The 19,792-nt window shown below is 36.0% G+C and overlaps 2 protein-coding genes across 5 annotated transcripts in view; one reads left to right on the top strand and one right to left on the bottom strand.

The window, feature by feature from the left end:
- LOC103717655 (insulin-degrading enzyme-like 1, peroxisomal) overlaps positions 1 to 6,251 on the top strand; it is a 45,611-nt gene extending 39,360 nt beyond the window's left edge. For both annotated transcript variants that reach the window (XM_039120143.1, XM_008806130.3), the window contains exons 20-26: positions 2,897 to 3,098; positions 3,185 to 3,393; positions 3,910 to 4,034; positions 4,118 to 4,169; positions 4,247 to 4,333; positions 5,579 to 5,701; positions 5,793 to 6,251. In XM_039120143.1, the coding sequence (XP_038976071.1) occupies positions 2,897 to 3,098; positions 3,185 to 3,393; positions 3,910 to 4,034; positions 4,118 to 4,169; positions 4,247 to 4,333; positions 5,579 to 5,701; positions 5,793 to 6,044 (1,050 nt within the window). In that variant the 3' untranslated portion in view covers positions 6,045 to 6,251. The remainder of the gene's footprint in view (positions 1 to 2,896; positions 3,099 to 3,184; positions 3,394 to 3,909; positions 4,035 to 4,117; positions 4,170 to 4,246; positions 4,334 to 5,578; positions 5,702 to 5,792) is intronic.
- A 2,043-nt stretch (positions 6,252 to 8,294) lies between these two features.
- Positions 8,295 to 19,792, bottom strand: part of LOC103717656 (cycloartenol-C-24-methyltransferase 1-like) — a 43,946-nt gene continuing 32,448 nt past the window's right edge. Inside the window, exons 1-13 of one of the 3 annotated variants that reach the window (XM_039120140.1) lie at positions 19,127 to 19,295; positions 18,220 to 18,320; positions 16,879 to 16,945; positions 13,498 to 13,571; positions 13,284 to 13,368; positions 13,132 to 13,187; positions 10,333 to 10,387; positions 10,172 to 10,219; positions 9,834 to 9,917; positions 9,529 to 9,729; positions 9,315 to 9,440; positions 9,126 to 9,223; positions 8,295 to 8,997 (exon numbers count right to left, since the gene is read on the bottom strand). In XM_039120140.1, coding sequence (XP_038976068.1) covers positions 8,946 to 8,997; positions 9,126 to 9,223; positions 9,315 to 9,440; positions 9,529 to 9,729; positions 9,834 to 9,917; positions 10,172 to 10,219; positions 10,333 to 10,387; positions 13,132 to 13,187; positions 13,284 to 13,368; positions 13,498 to 13,571; positions 16,879 to 16,945; positions 18,220 to 18,302 — 1,029 coding nt within the window. In that variant the 5' untranslated portion in view covers positions 18,303 to 18,320; positions 19,127 to 19,295 and the 3' untranslated portion in view covers positions 8,295 to 8,945. Of the gene's footprint in view, positions 8,998 to 9,125; positions 9,224 to 9,314; positions 9,441 to 9,528; positions 9,730 to 9,833; positions 9,918 to 10,171; positions 10,220 to 10,332; positions 10,388 to 13,131; positions 13,188 to 13,283; positions 13,369 to 13,497; positions 13,572 to 16,878; positions 16,946 to 18,219; positions 18,321 to 19,126; positions 19,296 to 19,792 lie in introns of those variants that run through there. The other 2 variants (XM_039120141.1, XM_039120142.1) reach the window with 2 other exon arrangements.

Raw genomic sequence — 19,792 nt, 5'->3', positions numbered from 1 at the left:
ACAATATTTGTAAGCGACGGAGAACTTTCCACCTTTCTTCCTTCCCACCAAGTCCGAAATCACACCGATTCAGCACTTTAGAAGAAAGATCCAAGCCTAAATAAGGTGTGCTTCCTCTTTTCTCTCATTTTCATATTTTTTTTGGGCTTGAAAAAAATAGCTCGAAAATTGCAAATTAAGAAAAGATCATGCCAAAATTTTTGATTTGGGATTGATTTTATTATATGTTGTAGATCTATGGGCGATCTACACGATGACGTAAAATTTTTTTATTTTCGGATTATATTTAATTTTTAAAATTTAAAAATTTATTTTTGGATTAAAAAATTACCAATTTTTTAAAAAATAAAATTTAAAAAAATTATAAAATCAGAAGCGTATTTAGGGGTATTCAAGTTACTCTCTAGCAAAATTTGGTGTCCATTCATCAAGTTTTGATGCGATCATGCGCACAGTTGCCTATGCCTAAATTTAAAAAATGAGAAATAAGTAGCCTTTGATGCATGCCTAAGGGTCTAAAAAAATATGTAGCATCCACTGTTGGATTCTACATGGATTTGAGCTGAAATCAATTTTTTAAAATATTAATATTTATAAATTATTTTTAAATTTGAAAAGCAGCAGGAGCTTGATTGGATGGGTTGTGGGCCAACAGCAGGAGTCGGAGCTTGATGAACGAGGATTGCCTCCACGACCGGCTAGTTTCGTAGCAGCGAGGTTAGGACCAATGCAGGGCAATTGGCAGAGAGCAATATTCCACACATTCTTTCAGCTGATCCATCACATCCACAAGATAACCGGTCACCACATGACTTCTTGTCCGAGACACTCTTAGAGATATGGTCGATACTTAAACAAGGCCACTACGCTATTCGGTCGATTCAGTTAAGAGGGTGACATACATCCAACATAGCCAGACAAAGAGGCACGAAGGTAAGCAGGCAGCCAGTGGCATGAAAGATAAGAAGGTAGTTGTCCAGCACACCAAAAAAGAAAAATAAAAGGCACTTGCAGCTCCAATGGAGTGTCGAGGGGTCATTTCACTTAGATTCATAGATCAGGAGCAGCAATTTTGGTGGTCATGGATCTGCTGGCTATAAAGAGAGTGGAGGACAAGAGACCATCTTTTATGAGTCGCATGGTGGTCTTTGATTCACCGGTGAGTTCCAATTTATGCATGCTATACAGGATAGGGACCACGGTGCACGATCTGGTGGAGCCTGCCAAGATCTGATTGCATATAGGAGACGGGCTTCTCGAGGTCATGCAGGACACGATGCAGCTGCAAATGATCTTGCACGTGAAGTAGGATTCATAGACATCATATTCAGAGTCGTATACTGGATCTTAGTACTCACAGCCACAGGCAGCCTATGACCTATACGGATATGGATATGGTGCGTCTGAGGCATTTTTCGGTGGCTACTATCCTACGCAGTTCGGAGCATCTTATGGGTCGGATTTTGTTGCCGGCTTATTCGGATGGGCTTCTTCACAGCCGTTTTATCAGCCAGAGGATACCTCTCAGAGCTAGAGGTTCAGCGAGAGATCTGAGAGTGCTTATAATCCGGAGTGCGTTCCTTATGGGATGAACATACAAAACTACAACGCTGTTTGGTTAGAGAGGTGGGCTGATGTGCTTTCTGACTATGCTGATGATTCGGATATCTACGAAAGGCATTGCCATCCGGACCGATTTTAGATATCGGTATATAGTGTACTTTAAATGTATGTAATTGATTATATTATTTTATAATTTTTATCTCACTACTTGATTTGAAAACAATAAGATGCATTATTTAGGTTAAACCGGGATTATAGAAACATCAAAAAACGTCAAAAAAATCAAGAAAATATCAAATTAGACGTAAAATTATCGAAAAAGTCAAAAAGAGTGATTACCAATTAAATCAACTGGAAATACTCCATAAAAAAAATTGGGCATGCCGGTGCCATACCGGTACCATACCGAACCGTCCGCCGACCGGTATGGGTCTTGGTACCGGTTCGGGAGACCTTGGTTTTCTCTCTCCCCCCTTCTCTTCTCCTGATTCTTCATCTTCGGTACACTTCAGCATGGTACAATACGTACTAATACTATGCCGGTAGCTGGTTGGTTCGACCTTTGGTACTGTTCTAGCAAATCTTGGTGCGAAGAAAACTTTATTGTTCATAACTGCTCCATAGGACTCTATCATCATTAGTTTTCCTCCATACATGCAGGTGCATGAACGTGCATGTGCATTTGCATTTAACCATGCATTGCATAGTTTCAAATAGGCAACAACCATGTCTGCGCGTTGGCATGACTTCATCTACAATTTTGCTTCATAGACAATCTTAAAAACCCATGGTAAGTGAACAAGTGAACAGAGTGTAGATGACAGTCATAATCAGTGCATTTGTATTAAATAAAATGAACATGTAAAGGGTCCTGAGAAAATATATTTAAAATTTCATGGAAGGATCTAAGAAAACCCTTTTTAATTGGTTAGATTACTGGTCTGCACAGAAAAACTTATGGGAATGAATTCCCCGTTCTATGCATGTGCAGTTTTACTATGAGCAACGATGTAACAGTTGATTTAAAGGATAGATTACATTTTGGGTAAATTAGATTTGTGGAGAACATGCAAGAGGTTTTTTTATTTCTTAATTTACACAATCAAGTCCAAGGAACCTAATGTTTGCTGCACCTTTATTTTTGGCTGATGAAACAACATGAAACATGTTATTTTGCTTATTTTCCTACATTTTTTGAAAAATATACCATAGAATTCGTCATCTCTATTATCATATTATGGTGCACCATAACAATCAGAATAGACCTATATTTTACCTTCTTATCGTTCTTCAACATAAGTAATTTCTGAGTTTCAATTTCAATACTTATTAGGAAACTGCAACAAAGGATTATGAGAATTTTAAATTCCAACAACCATATAAGCAAGCTTTGTACTACTGCTCTTTACTACTTGAGGACCATACATGGCCTTGGAGTGACGAACTTGAAGTCCTTCCTCATCTTGAAGCGGATGATCTTGCAGAATTCTTGCCACGCTTGCTTTCAAAGATCTTTGTAGAGTCTTACATTGCAGGTTAGTATGTTACTTGGCAAGTTTCTTAAGCTGTACCATATAGTCAAATTTTGATTTCATCTTATCTTTTTGTAACTACCTTGCAGGAAATGTTGAACCGCATGAAGCAGAATTAATGGTCCAGCATATTGAAGATACATTATTTAAGGCTCCACATCCCATATCAAAAGCTCTGTTCCCATCTCAGCATTTGACAAATAGAATTGTGAAACTTGAAAAAGGTCTAAAGTATTATTACCCAATCGAGGGTCTAAATCAGAAGAATGAGAATTCTGCACTCGTCCAGTATATTCAGGTGCACATTTCGTGCAATTTTTCCTTATTTACCAATATTTCTATCTTATGTGCATGCAAGCATATTTGGGTTGAAATAACTACTGAAGTTATTCTTTTCCATAAAACATAGTTTAACTGTTTATAAACACTACTAGCAGTACCAGAGAAGACTCTTTCTCTCCTCCCCTTCCCCCACCACCTCGCAAAAAAACATAGACACGCACACATATACACATACAGGCTTATGCATTGCACATAGAAATCACAATAAGTTTGTGGTTATTATTTGATTAAGGCTATTCTGTTGTTTTCTGATTTTGTTGGGCGCACTCACATCCGTTGTGTGGGAGCCGCTGATGTACCAAAAAAAAAAAAATTAAGGCTATTCTGTACATGTGGCTGGACGGCGCTATATGTTGGTTGGAATAGCAAGGAGTGTTAAGTGAAAGTTTTCATTGTCCATTTCCCAATTTTACTTCTCTAAAACTTCTATATCAACAACATAATGGTTGTTGAGGCCGTATTATTTGTGCAGGTTCATCAAGATGATATTAAGTTAAATGTTAAACTTCAGCTGTTTGCTCTGATTGCGAAGCAACCAGCTTTCCATCAGCTTCGATCTGTTGAGCAACTTGGTTACATAACTGTGCTTATGCAAAGGTATGGGGAACTTCATTTTTCTAGTCCTACCTTATACAATTCAAAGTTGATACATGATTAAAATTATGACATCGCATACCCAGGAATGATTCTGGAGTGTGGGGTTTGCTGTTCTTGATCCAATCAACAGTACAGGTACCTGATATCAAGTATTTTTACATAGGCATAACAACCTATTTATTCAAAACCTAGACTTATTCTAAATTTTACAGGATCCAGCAAAGCTTGATACAAGAGTAGATGCTTTTCTTCAGATGTTTGAAAGTAAACTGCATGAAATGACCGATGAAGAATATAAGGTAACTCCTTCCTGTTCTCCAAGAAAAGAGGGTTTAAACCTTGGTGTAACTGTAAGGTTGCTTCATTATGACCTAGAAGTCATGGGTTTGAAACACACAAAAGCCTCTCCGCACGTGGGGATAAGGCTTTGTATATCTGACCTTCCTCAAACCCCGCAATGGCGAGAGCCTTGTGCATTGGGCCTCTCTTTTCCAACTCCTTTCCGAGGAGGCCTGTCTCACTGTTGCTAAAATGCAGAATGGGCGATGTATTGGTTTCACAGAGTATGCAAGTACAATGACCACTCATTTTTACACAGCTGTACTACTACCTTAGTGGGTCTACAAATTTAAAATTCATTTAGAATTTTAGCTCAAAGAGGTCAAACTTGTAATCTTGCACAAATGTGAGGCCACAAACTAATCTAACCTAACATGATTTGTGGGATCTATGAATTTAAAAATCATTTAGAATCTTAGATTAGAGAGTCAAACTTGTAATCTTGCACATTGCGGTGGCCACAAACTAATCTAATCTAACATTATTTGCGGACAGAAAAGTTAATAGGAGCAAACAGAAATACTGAAGTCAGAATTTTTTTTTTTTATGCATCGGCTGTCTGATGCGGGAGACTTCTTGTATCTTCTGGCATCTTCTTCTCCTTTATTGCTTGGCGGAGCACTTGACAGCATATGCTTCTTTCAAGCACTATCTTGCTAGCCACATATGCCTTTACACATGCTTATATATCCAGTTAGGCAGCAAATGACCACACATGATAGGTCAATCATAGTCATTTGACCTTAACAGAGGACTTCAGAAAACCTGAGTAATACAGGGCATTACAGTTTTTATCAGTTCAGTGCTGTCTAATGAGACTAGTAAGAATAGCATGTTTTTAATCTGGAGAAGTCAGTTAATATAGTCGTAACTGATTTATTCTGTACAATGAAGCCAGGTGCATCTGCCTATCTGTAAAGTTGAGATCATTTACAAGTTGGTAAATGAGTATAAACTTCTTCCAAATTCTAGAAAGGTTTTGTTGTACCAGGAGAAATTATCCACCATAATATACATGTATAGGTATAGAGGATTATCGCGTACATTCTTGAATGTCTATTGCGTGTCACTTAAAAATTTACCTAATGATGTCGGTGAAGAAATCAAAAACTTCCACTTGCTTTTATTTTATTTTATTGGTGCCATGTCCATGCTTTAGATATAGTCTTAAGATTATCTATTATTGAAATGGCCGTTACATGCAGGGCAATGTGAATGCACTAATTGGTATGAAACTAGAGAAACACAAAAACCTCTGGGAGGAATCCGCATTCTATTTGAGAGAAATTGCTGATGGAACTCTGAGGTTTGATAGGAGAGAATTGGAGGTAATTTCTCGAGCTCAATTGTACAGATATATCCTTGCCTCCTGTTATGTGAGTCTGGAACTTGCTGCATCTGTTTTGTGAAAAATTACAGGTTGCAGCATTGAGAGATCTCAAGAAAGAGGAACTGATGGATTTCTTCAACAACCATGTCAAAGTTGATGTACCACATAGAAAGACTCTCAGCGTGCATGTCTATGGCAGTCTTCATTCTGCTGAGTACAAAAGAGTGATGCAAGAAGCAGATCCACACCAAGTATGTCAAATTAATGATGTCTTCAGCTTCAGAAGGTCAAGGCCTCTATATGGTTCCTTCAAAGGTGGCCTTGGCCAGATGAAATTATGAACTCTGTGAAGCGCAGCATTTCTTCATTTCTTTTCACTTTGCAGTTGTCTTGCATTGCTTTAAATTGTTATCAAATGAATATTGTGACTTTTGAACTATTATTTGAATTCCTTTGAATGAACTCGAGCATAACATTTTAACTTGTTGACTATTGTCTGATATAATTATCTAGAAATTGTTGCAATACCGATATGATAAATTTGTTTTATGGGGTCTGGAGCCAATCACTTGTTATAGCTTATTTGACAATATATAGCATGAACACACCTGTTTTGTGACACAAAATTCTTGTTACAAACCTCTTATCGATCATTTCATAAATTTGTATTATTTCGAGGGTCATGCAATTTATTTTTGGATAGGGAAAATGAGATATCTATAATTCTTGCTCTTTTTGTTTCTTTTATTTTTTGAAAATCCTTGATAGATAGAAAAAGTCATAGCAGTCGGCCCACCATTTTTTTTTTTTAGCAGCAGCGATGCAGCATCAACCGTTTCCTCATCAAAGTGCGGATCTTGCAATCGTGCAGCTGAAAGTTCGAGTTTGCGACCATCATTATGGGTGTTTTTTTCTGTTCAAAATTGCCTGATTTATAGACAAAAAGCCTGCCTATATATCATCCGAGCGAATATTGTTTCACGGTGGAAACTGGTGAATTTCCGTGGGTTCATCAGGAACCTTCTCAAAATAGGCTGATTACCATTCAACAACCTGTTCCCACGAACATTATGGTGAGACTTGTATTGCCACTGTACTCGTAAATTGAGTACCGATATTCTCTCTCGCTCTGAACAACCACCAAAAACACGATGAGATGAGACTTTCCCCCTTCATCGTGCCTCCAATGAGGTCATCATTAGGGGTTGTCATAAATCATTAGGTCGGGATGGATTATCCAAAATCAAATCCAAAACTCAATTAAAACACTACGTCCATGCTCGATGTTAGATCCATAAGAGTACCTAAAGTGCGATCTTATGAATCTTAAGCTATTAAAAAAATAATGATACAAGAAAATGGTTAAAAACAAAAAAAAGGTTATCCTAAGCCATAATTTTTTAATAAAAGCATAATCAAGTTGGCTTTCAAGTAGTCAAATCATAAGTTGCAGATAGAGATTTATTGGATCAAACTGGGTTGCTATTTGATTTTTATAATTAAAAGGCAAAATTGTTTCGCATGGCCTAAGGATAAAATCGTGCACGCTAACACGTCAAAGAGATCAGGGTGAATCTGCAAAAGAAACATTTATTTTTTATTTACCTTATTTCTTGATTTTAGGGTGGATTGATGGGTTGGCTTTTTCATAAGAAGGCTCCGTTTGGCAGAGCTTGGGTGGGTCAGAAAATATTTTCTGACTCTCCAAAAATATTTTTGGATGAAATAGAGATGTTTGATTAAAATATCAAAATGTTGTTTTAATTTTATCAGAAAGCTAAAACAACTTATTAAGAGAAGCTTCAAAATGGTTCAAAAAAGCACTTTTAGCATGTAGAATTTTTGATTTACAAAATTTTTCTTTTTTATACCAAAACACTAATGATAAATATTATAATTACAAAAAATATATCTTTATATTTACTAATATATAATGATAATAATTATAATATTTTATACCTTTATTATTATATTATACTATAAATATAATATTATATTATATTATATCATAATATATTAATATGTTATATTATATGATATCAAATTATGTTATACTATTATACTATAATATAGCATATTATATTATTGTAATATTATACTATATCATATATTTATGTATTAATACATATAATATTTTATTATGTTCTGTTATATAATACTATGTAATATTCTTTATGGTCATTTTATCACACTAAAAGTACTTTCTGAGTTTGTTTATCAAATACATATTAAAGTTTCACGACACTTTAGAAATATGGTTACCAAACAGCAAATAACTTTTTATAAAAATTCTACTTCAAAAAATGCTACTTTCGATAGCTCTACTGCTAATAGCTCTCTATCAAATTGGGCCTAAATCTCTTAGGCTATTAAGCCGCATGCTTTCTTGGGCCTACAAAACTGAGAGACCTGCGAAGTGTGAAGGATCAAACTGCCAAATGTCCAGCTGAAAAGCCATTGACATAGCATCCAATTGCTAATTTGTTTTGACTACACGGCCCGTACATTACGGTCCATTGAGTCTGAACCCCAATTTGTACAATTCGCAATCCCTTGTCTTGCAATAATGGATAACGTTCTTTTTAAAGAAATGACAAGGAAAGTTTCTCTTATGATGCAACAAAAGAAAGTTAAATGGCAAATGTAACTTGGTGACTTTTATTCTTACAAACAATGAGAATCTAAGACCATACCCATTAGCCATAGCCATGAATCATTAGCCCCGAATGTATTATCTCTTGCCTCTAGAGACAACTAGAACGAGGCATGCTTCAAAAGGATTTATAGCCCCGTTCTTCACATTCGAATTTAATTAGTAGCGCGCACGAAGGGGAGCTTCTCATAAAATACTAGGTTGTCAATGAATGTTCTGATCATTTGTGGCAATGGAAATGGCGTTCTGCCTTGCGTGACAAGAGGACTGGAGCATCTCCATATTGGCAGGACCTGTCTTCATTCTATGGCACCCACAGACAACGCTAACAAAGCCCTTGGTGGAGTAACAAGAACCAGAAGAACATCAACTTGATAAGGTCCCTGCCTTGGGGTTTTATCATTGTCAGAGCAATTTTCAGCAGTTCGGTGGCTATCACAAGATGGCAGAATCAAATAGATGTTTCCGCAGGGAGCAAGCTATCATAATATTCACCAACAATAAGGAAAAGGAAAACATATATAGAATCATGGCAAATCCCCCGTCGTTAAGTAGCAGCCATGGCGGACAAAGCTGCTCCACGAAATTATCAAAGGGGCTTCCGGGCAAGGAAGAAGTACATCGGGGTGAAAATTTCTTTCCTGCATCGATCAGTTTTATTATCTCACTCGTAACTGACACGAATAAGGGGGGCAAACACCAATACACAGGAAGATTGGGAGCATCCAGAAATTACAGCAAGTAAACTGGAAAAAAACATTTTACTTACCTTCCACCTTCCACAAGTCCTTCAGCAGCCTTTTCCAGGAATGATGATACTCTGTCACTTCCCGCTGGAGCAAGACGCACAAATTCTAGTGTCTTAACCTACAGAACACCAAAATGAACAATATTTAATGACAAGCAAATAGAAAGAAGAGGAGGAAAGAGAAATGGAACAAGTAGTGATCTCAATTACCATAGTTCGGGTAATGAAACGTCCAAAAGCAGTCAGTCGAAAGCTTGTTATGGAGAAATGCCTCGTATCCAAGGGCAAATACCATGGCACAGGTGAATCTAATGCAAGATCCTTCTCCCATACGACCTGTGAGAAAGCAATTGCATACTAAAGTCCCACATACCTTTATACAGAGGAAGCATTAAGGACCAATATATGCTGTGTAATCTTTTACCTCAAATCCAGCAAGCCTTAAGGCTTCAAGGCATTGCTTTGTAGTTCTTATGTCAGGGAGACCATTACCAAGCTCGACTTCAGCCTTAGTTTTCTGATGACTTTCATTTGTCGGATCAAAGTGATCGGTCATGCACCACTCATAGGCCGCAAAACACTGGCCAGGCTTCAGTGCTCTATAAATCTCCTTATAGCAGCCAAGCTGGAACAAGCAAAAAGGCATTCGGAATATTTGAAGAACGTATGAGACAATCAAAAGATAAGCTATTGGAAATGTGTACACAAGCATTTGAATTGGCAGATTACCACATCTGGTGCATGACATGTTGCTTCTATAGCATATATCGCATCAAAAGTGTTATCGGGGAATGGCATTTTCATGAAGTCGGCCTGCATATATGAGAAGTGAAGAGTATGGAGGACATAAAGATTATCCTAAATATTAGCCAAGCATACTGAATTATATCTTTATATAATAATACCTCTAACTATAGAGGTTAAAGACATTTAGAATTCTAAATTAGATCTCTAAATGAGAGAAATCGGCAATAATTTTTGCAAAAACAGACAGATATATAACAGAATACAACCCCAGAAATAGAAAAATAGTGATACAAAAGAGAAGAAAAAAAAGCTACAGGTACCTTAACGAAGTTGCAAGACTCACTCAATCCTGCTAGCTGGTTTAGCTCCTGTGGAATGAACACTGTTAGTCGGTAAAGGTTTTCTATCAAGTCTCAAATGCATGTTGATATTAGGAAAGACAAATAGGTATTAGAATATTAAGACGGAAAGTATTAACAACCTTGCCTCTTGTTATCTGGTATTCATTGTTGTTCAATCCGGTAATGGATGCCAAGCTGCAACAGTTCAATATGAGAAGTTATCATAGCTATTCTCTTCTTGTTTTTTTTTTCGGGTAGAAGGGAGGTAAATTGCATTCATTAATTTCTAAGATAAGTACATCCATAACTATTTGCATTTACAAGATGTAATAGATAAGCGGGAAGCCTTGTTGTGCCGTAGAACTCCAGAATCAGCAAATCTTTTCAATGTGTCTATGTTTAGTATAATCTTAGGACTCGTTTGGTTCGCGAGAAGAATTTTTCCTCACTGAAATGTTTTTTTTTGAGAAAGCTAATGCTTGGGTATATGATGCTCAGGAAAGTGATTTTTGTATGTTTGGTTGACCTTAGGAAAGTAGCATATTTTAGAGTAGCTTATGTTTAGTTGAGTATCTACTTTTCTGTCAAAGTTGTGTAAAATATCTGTTATACCTTTAATAAAGGAAAAGACCTTACGTCATTCTACCTAAAAGCTTAAGGGCACATTTGGAAAAAAAAAATAACCTCAATTCCCAGCCAGTGCAAATTAGATTTTTCTATGTCCCACATGGATTTTTCTTTCTCATGAAATATGAATCTTATTCCAATGGAAATACTACTTCCCCATCTCTCTCCTTTAAAAACTCTAAGCAAACATGAGGCCTTTCTCCATTTTTTTATTGACCACACTTTTCCCCTCCTATTCCCGCAAACCAAACAAGTCCTTAGAGAACCTTCACCAGTTATATATCAAAAGCACAGATAATATGTATAATATACACACATACATATATAATAAACTCATTCTTTTATTTTTCTTTGCTGGTTTAGCACAGAATTTCTTTATAACGGCCATGGCTGATTAATAGCAGGATATCTTCATCTAATCATGACTGACAACATATGAAGCAAAAAGTTTAGAGATGAAGAGGACAATACAGGAGCAAACAATGTAACCATAAAAGAATTTCCATAATTTTGTACCAAAAAAAATCCATAACTAGTTTTTTTTTCTTGGTGAAAATGATACAGCACTCAAGAGTAAACCAACATCTGTAGATAAACACCACGCTGAAATTGCAAGTTATCTGTGATTTAGGAAAACTAGAAAAGGCTTTTATGTCAATAATATGATTTATTCTCCAAAATATAAATCTAAAACAGACGAAAATCTGCTCCAGAACCATAAAAAGTAGAAAAATAGTCCAGGTTTTGGGAAACAAGAAAAGAGCTTGCAAGATTTAAATATTAATTCTACAGAAGATCTCAAATGAAAGACATTGAAGGATGATAAATGACTGCTAGTTTAATCTTTTGATCAATATAAGAATATGCTAAAACAGAGGGCATTTATTATTTTTCTGACAAAAATAGAATAGAGCATGGGAATGATAGAAGCAGTTAAGTCTATGTGCATAAAATCTTACTTATTTACTGGTTATGTTTAAGAATCAGTACCTCTTAACTTATTAACGCTTAAAAAATATCTGTACATGTTTTCCCTGCCAGTTGCACCGAGAAATTCTACTCAAGATCCTGCATTACAACATACAAACGTAACCTTAACAACTAAGCTTCATCCAGAACATGTGGAGCTTACATCTTGAATCATTTTCTACCATTTTCGTGGACCATATTATCTGTCACCACCAACTTTAGACCATTCTCACAACCAGCCATGTTACTTTTGGTGGTTCCTCCTTCCTGACACTTTCAATGCAATTGGAGCTCCAGTCCTTATTAAGGCCTCCTTGGTTCATTAATTATCGCAAAAATCAAACTATCTCAGTTTATTAACCCCCATTTGCACCGAGAAATTCTACTCAAGATCCTGCATTACAACATACAAACGTAACCTTAACAACTAAGCTTCATCCAGAACATGTGGAGCTTACATCTTGAATCATTTTCTACCATTTTCGTGGACCATATTATCTGTCACCACCAACTTTAGACCATTCTCACAACCAGCCATGTTACTTTTGGTGGTTCCTCCTTCCTGACACTTTCAATGCAATTGGAGCTCCAGTCCTTATTAAGGCCTCCTTGGTTCATTAATTATCGCAAAAATCAAACTATCTCAGTTTATTAACCCCCATTTGAAGTCCAAGCCTCCTCTAACCCACTCAGCCCCCAAACTATCCATCATAAATTTACTTCATATAGGCTTCAGCATGGCCTCTCAGCACTCATATGGCATATATTAGGCTTCTCCCTTGGCCAACTTTGTGAACCATGATATATTGTGGGCTTTACTCCATGAGGTCCACAGTTAGATCTGTTGTATAGAAAATAACAAAGACCACTTATCTGAAATAATGAATGAACACATCACACCACAGAAGAACCTTTCAAATTATCCACCTTTTTCTGATCACATTAGACTGCCATTGATTCATCTTAGTAATGGATCAACAGAAATGGTCAGATTATGCAATTTTTTAGCCTTCAATTTTCATTTAAGCATCATATCCAGTTATATTTACACAAAAATTGCATCCGCATGCTTACCCTAACCTCATCTTGTCGATGAGCTTAATGATAGCAGTGTAACATACCTCCCGAAAAATGTGAGGCATGTGACCTGTCCTAGTGCTATCCCTGCCCAAGCATGTTTAACAACAGAATACTGATAGAATTTGCTGCTCTAATTTTGATATGATTCCTAATTGCTTCTCTGGAAAATGTGATATGATAATTATGCAACAGGATCCATTTTAACTTTAAAATGGAATACAGAAAAACAACTTGCAGGAACAAAGTTGAGAAAAAAAGGTTACCTAAATCTTGCAATTTCCCGTAGTGGTCCACCAATTCCACAGCCCACATCCAAAACCTGCATTTACAAATATACAGAAGCATATATTACCTACAAAGCATCTTGCCTACTAAGATTTGCCATGCAAGTCATAAAAGGAAAGACAACTAAAACCTTCATTCCCCTTTTCAAGCCTAGTTGTAGGGCAAGAAAATGCTCGTGGCGCTTGATGCTTTCTTTTAATGATTCCCCTTTCCATCTTCATAAACATTATTAAAGTAAATAATTAATTCTAAGCAATTAACAAGAAATGATCCATAAACATAGTGTATATTTTTTCTGATGAAAGATGAATAAATTAAATGTCAGTAATTAAAGTAGTGTTAACCTGGGAGCAAAATGGAAGGACTCTCCCCAGCCAAATTCATAGAAGCTTGTTGCAAGATCATAGTACTTGTTTACCTGAAGTATATCAAATAAACACCAAAAGCATTTAGTTAGACTTTGCAAGGATAAGGTCAAAACCACATTGGCTGTTTCATGCCAGATTCACATTCGCAGTTATTCAATGATATAGAAAATGAGTTTATCCTACAGGTAATGATGTTTTAAAATCTTTTCATCAGATTACAGAAAACAAAATTGCTCCTATATTTTCATCCAGATTCCTTCACAAGACAAACAAGCATCACGTCATCAATGCATACTTAGTTAATAATTGACACTGACACGGACGCCTTTTCTATCAATCGGAAGTGTTGCATATGGTCTTTTATCCATAATCAAGTATGAAAACCTTAAAAATGAATCCGTTACAATTAATCTATGTATCATTAAAAATAAGAGCAAAAACTTGGCTTTGAAAAACAACTAAACCTAACCCTAGAAAAAGGGTCTTGTTTGGATATTCAACTAGAAGAGATATAATTATACAATTTGATGGACCAAATTTCTCCCTTCAACTAATCTCAAAAACTGTCAGCTATAGCTGATACCTGATCACAAGTACCTTAGTAAAGATCCAAGTCATGACCAAGGTATGCAAACCTATCATACAATATTTGTCCTTATCCTGACATAAAAATCTGTTTAATCAAAATGAAAGTATAAATAAAAGTATAAAACCAGGATTTGAAAGTATAAGAGTCCATATTATATTTGTACATACATACAGTACATACATACAGTACGTACATACATACAGTACATACATACATCTACTTTTTATTTTGTTATGAACAAAAATTTCTCGTCCAAAAAGTGTTCCAAAAATTATAACCAAACCGAAATTGGAATAACTCATAGCGTAACTATTCCCAAGGGCATAATTTCTGTGTTCCCATTTTTCTTGTTCCCGAATCAAATGCACGCAAAACATAGGCATAAGTGATAAATGGTTATGTCAGTCAAACTTGCTTATAATAGGCGTAAGTATTTCATAGGAGAGTTGTCATAAACTATTCATGGCCATTAAGGAATTGTTAATGCCCGCCTTTTACATTTTTTGGATAAAAGAATCCTCATTCAGAAGTTATTCCAAAACAGCAGCAATAGTAAACAAGCCCTAAATTTTAGAAAATATTTTTCACTTTTCTTGAAAATCTACACTCTATGGAGAAGATGGGTGGAGTATGTTAGATTGATATATCTAAACATCTCCAATCCAACCATGTTTTTTATTCAACGTCACAAGCTTCATGTGTATGGCCCTTTTACTAATATAATAATAATATACATACAACCATACATGGCAGCAAATTCAAGGTGGCTATAGTTTATTTCTTATCTATGGAGTCTAGAAAAGGTCACATAAAACTGCACAATTTAGAAACTTCATCCTAGTAAACCGATTTTCAACATCACTTTATGAACCAAGCAAGGCTCAAATTCTTCAGATATTTAACTTTTTTTGCGATAACATGCATTAACACCAGTAAAAACCAAAACCTCACAAATAGAAAAGCAAAGGAGCAGCATTCAGAAGAGAACAGGTGGCAAATATTTAGTTCATGACATTGCAAAAAGTAGCACACTGCATCAACAAGGTAAAGCAGATTTATACCAATATTGTCCCTAGATAGTATGCTCCAGATTAAAAAATAATATGAGGCTTGTTAATGGCACAAGCCAGTTCCACAGCTCGAAATCAACTGGTTCAGTGTACTCGGCCCCATATTTACAGAAAGAACTTGCCTAAATGTGTGCACTTGCAAAGTTTTAAACAAAAAATTGTAAAAAAAATCAGATAAAGGAACAGTATGAAAAGAAAACAGACATTATGAAAGCAATAATTCTGTTTCATTAGACAAATTTTGATGGTTCAATCATCAGCCTTGGGTTGCACAAAAGATATTAGTAATTTAGGCAGTCAAAACAATGCTGAAAAATAACTAACCTGACATCATAGCAAAATACAACATTATTGATTCATCCAAATGAGAGGACTAAATTAGATTGGATGCAAAATGGGCTGGGCATTCTAGAATGTTGCAGAATACATTAGCCATTACAATAACACAAAGAGCTTGCTAGTGCATACGTCCATTCATGAACACATGACAGTAATTTCAAATCCACGTAGAAAATACAAGCTCAGAATATTTAAACTCCAATTACTAGAGTACTTAGTGACTAGGCTCGCCAAATTGGGCTTCAAAAACATGAAACACAATAATCATTCATCAAGATGTCTTATGTAGAAAGTTCTTAGGTTTTATTTTAGTTTTTTTTGTGTGCTTTCAAACTTTTTTGAGCAGGGAAAATTTTTGGGGATGGTTAACAAATTTTTCCTGCATAAACAACCATAAACAATCTCTGACATAGGTAGGAGTTATATTTGAAGTGGAATAGCTATAACATATTCCTACTTTAATGTGACTTTTGAAGAGTTGTGGTTGGTTCAGGACTCTTGGATTTATCTTTTTCCAGTATAATAAAAATATGCATACAATATGTCCATACATGGCAGCAAATTCAAGGTGGCCATAGTTTATTTCTTATCTACGGAGTCTAGAAAAATTCACATAAAACTGCACAATTTAGTAACTTCCTCCTATCCTAGTAAACCGATTTTCAGCATCATTTTATGAACCAGGCAAGGCTCAATTCCTTCAGATATTTAACTTTTTTTGAGAAAACAGGCATAGCGATAAGATCACAAATTTAACACATGTTTTTTCCTTAATTCTTGTTCTGTCTTTTGTTCTTCGTTTCATAAATTACTGTCATATAGATGGTTTCAGATTTGTCTTATTTTGTGCACATGAGCCATAAAACTAGTTGCCTTGAATTCCTCTAGTCACAAGAATCTTAGAATTAACTTTGGGAACCAGCTTTCCATGTCAATTTTTCTTCAAACTTTTATTTCCTGCATCAGATCAGGCATATCAGATCTCTGTTCCTCTACGGCGTCAGATCTTATGTCTTGCATAAGTACCCTTCCACTTGACAACATAGTCTTCTACATCCTTCTTTCAATCTTTGATCCTATAAGCCCAAATACCCTTAAAGTAATCTACTTTGCCCATTTTAACCATCTCTTCCCAGAACTACCCACCTACACAACTTAGTCCAGCAAGTCAACATTCCTATGATCGATACTGTCATTCTACTAACAAAAGCCATTCATTACCATAAATAACACTCTAAACCATGGGATCATATTTTTAATGCTAGCAACGAGTTTTATATAAATGATAAAATGAACATAGCTTTGTATTGGAGTTAAATCCAACAATTAAACAAGAAATAAATAAATAAGTTGTCTTACCATGTCACTGTAGTTGGCTTTTCTTGTTTCCTCATCCCCTCCAAAATAGACATGATAGTTCTCATACCTAGGAAAAGAAAAATTATACACAATTAAAGAAAAATACCAGTTTACAGATAATTGTGGTCAGAAAGACCTACATAGTGAACAAAATGTTGTAAACTCCAGGAAGAAACTTCAATAATCCATCTTTTGTTCACATCATTTTGTTTGTGGATTGTCAAATCAGTAACGGCAGCCTCAAGGTTATTTTGTTAAAATTATATGGACAGCAAAGATTCAAGCTTGTAAAGTTGAGGAATGCAAAGACACCACTAGCAGATTGGAAGGGCATGTAGAATGTGATTATTGTTTCACTTGTCAAACTACATTATTGTCTGATAAGCCTAAAAGAAAGAAAATTTAGGCCAGATGCTTCATAAGAAGTCTCTGGAACGTCAAAAGGTGGAGCAAAGAGGAAGCACTAACTGGAAGATTCTGCATGGACACATGTTATAGGCCAAATAGCAAGGGTCATTATCACAAACTATTATTCACAAAAGCTGCATTAATCCTTGCGAATAATTAAAGAAAGGTAATTATTGTGCAATAGACCACATAAAAAAGAGGGTGATCTGCACGACATAAGGAAAATTTAACTGAATCCTTGCAAAATTCATCTGAAGGATCTATTGGAAAAATGGGGAAAACCCCAGAAACTTCACTAGATCATTACTTGGACACAATATTAATTTATTAAGTAGAATAAGAACTTTTTGCAGCAGCAGGCTGCGTTTTAGTACTCAATCAAGTGATAAAAGGCAATGATCCAAATGAAAAAACAGAACTTTTGAAAGATATCCTGCCATCAATAGTCATCATTTACCCTGAAATCTGAATGTTGCAGCTGCTGACAAACGTTTAATCTTTCAAACCACTGTTAGCAAAGATCAGCAGAGCTTTTTCTTATGTTTAAACTAGGAAATATTGAAGCTTTAAATCTCGATGCATCTGACAATCTTCAAAATCTTTGTATTGTTTCATCAAATAAAAATCATCTCCACTTTCCATCTTTTATTGCGTTACCATTATACATCTTTTTCCTTTTTCCTTCAACGCAGTAGATAAATGTGATCCGTTGTCAAAACTTATGTGGTACAATATGCTCATAACGATAAGATAAAAATGATTCATTCCATAACAAGATAATGCGAGACGGAATAATTTGGTGATTGAAGCACATGTTTCTATCAAGAAAAGTCCATGGCATTATCACATGGATCAATCATACTCATAACTATCTATGTCAAGCACTATTGAAATATAATGGAAGAAAAACAGAGGGCAAGGCGAGAAACATACTGCTCCACTGCCGATTTAACTTCCTTCTTGTCGATCCTTCCTCCCACACCAAAAGCAAGATCCAGAGCTCCTGACTTCGACATCACTGGATCCCAGAAACACTAAAAAAAAATTATAAGCACCAGATCAATTTTTTTTTTTAAAAAAAACTTAATTAAAGTTCATCCACTTTTCCAAAGTTGAAACAAAAAAAAAAGATACAAGAAGAATAAAGGAAAAAGGAAAAAAGCAGAGAAACCGCATAAAGAACAATATAAGATGCTAGCAATGAATCCAAGTGACAGAAATTATTCTTGATTTTTTTTATTTTCTTCTCTATAACGAGAGAAAGCGAGGAGATTAAAAAAAAATAATGAGAAAGGTCAAAAAATAGTCACATCAAAAAGCAACTGCATTTGAAAAAGAAAAGTAGATGATGTTGAACATAGAGGAAAATATTTTTAGAGTTTCGCTAAAAAGACAAAATCGAACGAAAAAAGGGACATGGAAAAAAAATGAATACCCAGATCTAAAAACCAAACCCATATTTTCGCAAGAAAAAGCAAATAGGAGGAAAAAGGAAGACGAAACAAAAGATAAACAGCCAGACATCAAACCCAAGCCAACCATATACTAGGATTTTAATTTAAAAAAAGAAAAAAATGAAAGAAGAAACAAAAAAATCAACAAAATTCACGAATATTACATTCTCTCGATTCTTTCAAAAAGAAAAGGAAAAAAGAAAACTACGACGCATACCGCATTCCGCCTAAATCGAAAAAATCCGCAAAAAAACGACGAAATAATAGTAGACAAAGCTTTTCTTTATAAAAAAAAACAGAAAGATCAAGAACTAGGAGACTTGAGAAGAGATAACGGTCTTAAAAAGATCAGATCGGTGAGCGAATGGGCGAAGACGAGGCCTTACGATTTTTATCGCGTGCAAGACGGGACGATGGAATGTAAGAGGGCAAGAAAATAAAAATATCAGAGGAAAGGTGAAGATTTAAACCCAGCCAGGCTTTCTATTTATAGAGAGAGAAGAGAGAGGGTTCGAACGCAACTGGAGAGAGAGAGAGAGAGGAGAAGGGATGGGGAGAAGAGCACCGCCTGAAGCCAGCCTGTTTATTCCTGCGAGGCTCCGTCGAGCACCAATCCGCAGTCTGCCACGTCAGCACCAATCCCCCCGCTCCTCCGCCGTGTCGGGCCCATCTGCGCTGGAAAGTGCAAGGGCATCTGCTGTTTGGTGCCTCACAGCCACGCTCCCAGGCCGTCCTGCAAGGGGCCCTGAGGGCTGAGGATGTCTACAAATTCGAATCACTCCCTGCTCCCGTTACACCGAGATGCCTACAAATTCGAATCACTCCCTGATCCGCTGTTTGGTGTCTCACAGCCACGCTCCCAGGCCGTTCTGCAAGGGGCCTGAGGATGCCCACAAGTTCGAATAACCCCCTGATCCCGTTACACCGACCGCAACAAAACCGTCCCTGTCGTTAATACAACATGGAACCATATTTAACAATGGAAAAATAATGATGCTACTAATCCATGATAATATTAGTAAAAAATTACTTATAATCCTGCGCAGATATTT

The sequence above is a fragment of the Phoenix dactylifera genome, unplaced genomic scaffold, assembly GCF_009389715.1.
Source record: "Phoenix dactylifera cultivar Barhee BC4 unplaced genomic scaffold, palm_55x_up_171113_PBpolish2nd_filt_p 000722F, whole genome shotgun sequence".
NCBI classification, from domain to species: domain Eukaryota; kingdom Viridiplantae; phylum Streptophyta; class Magnoliopsida; order Arecales; family Arecaceae; genus Phoenix; species Phoenix dactylifera.
Note: the sequence above shows the minus strand (reverse complement) of the source record. Positions and strands in the feature narration are given on the sequence as shown.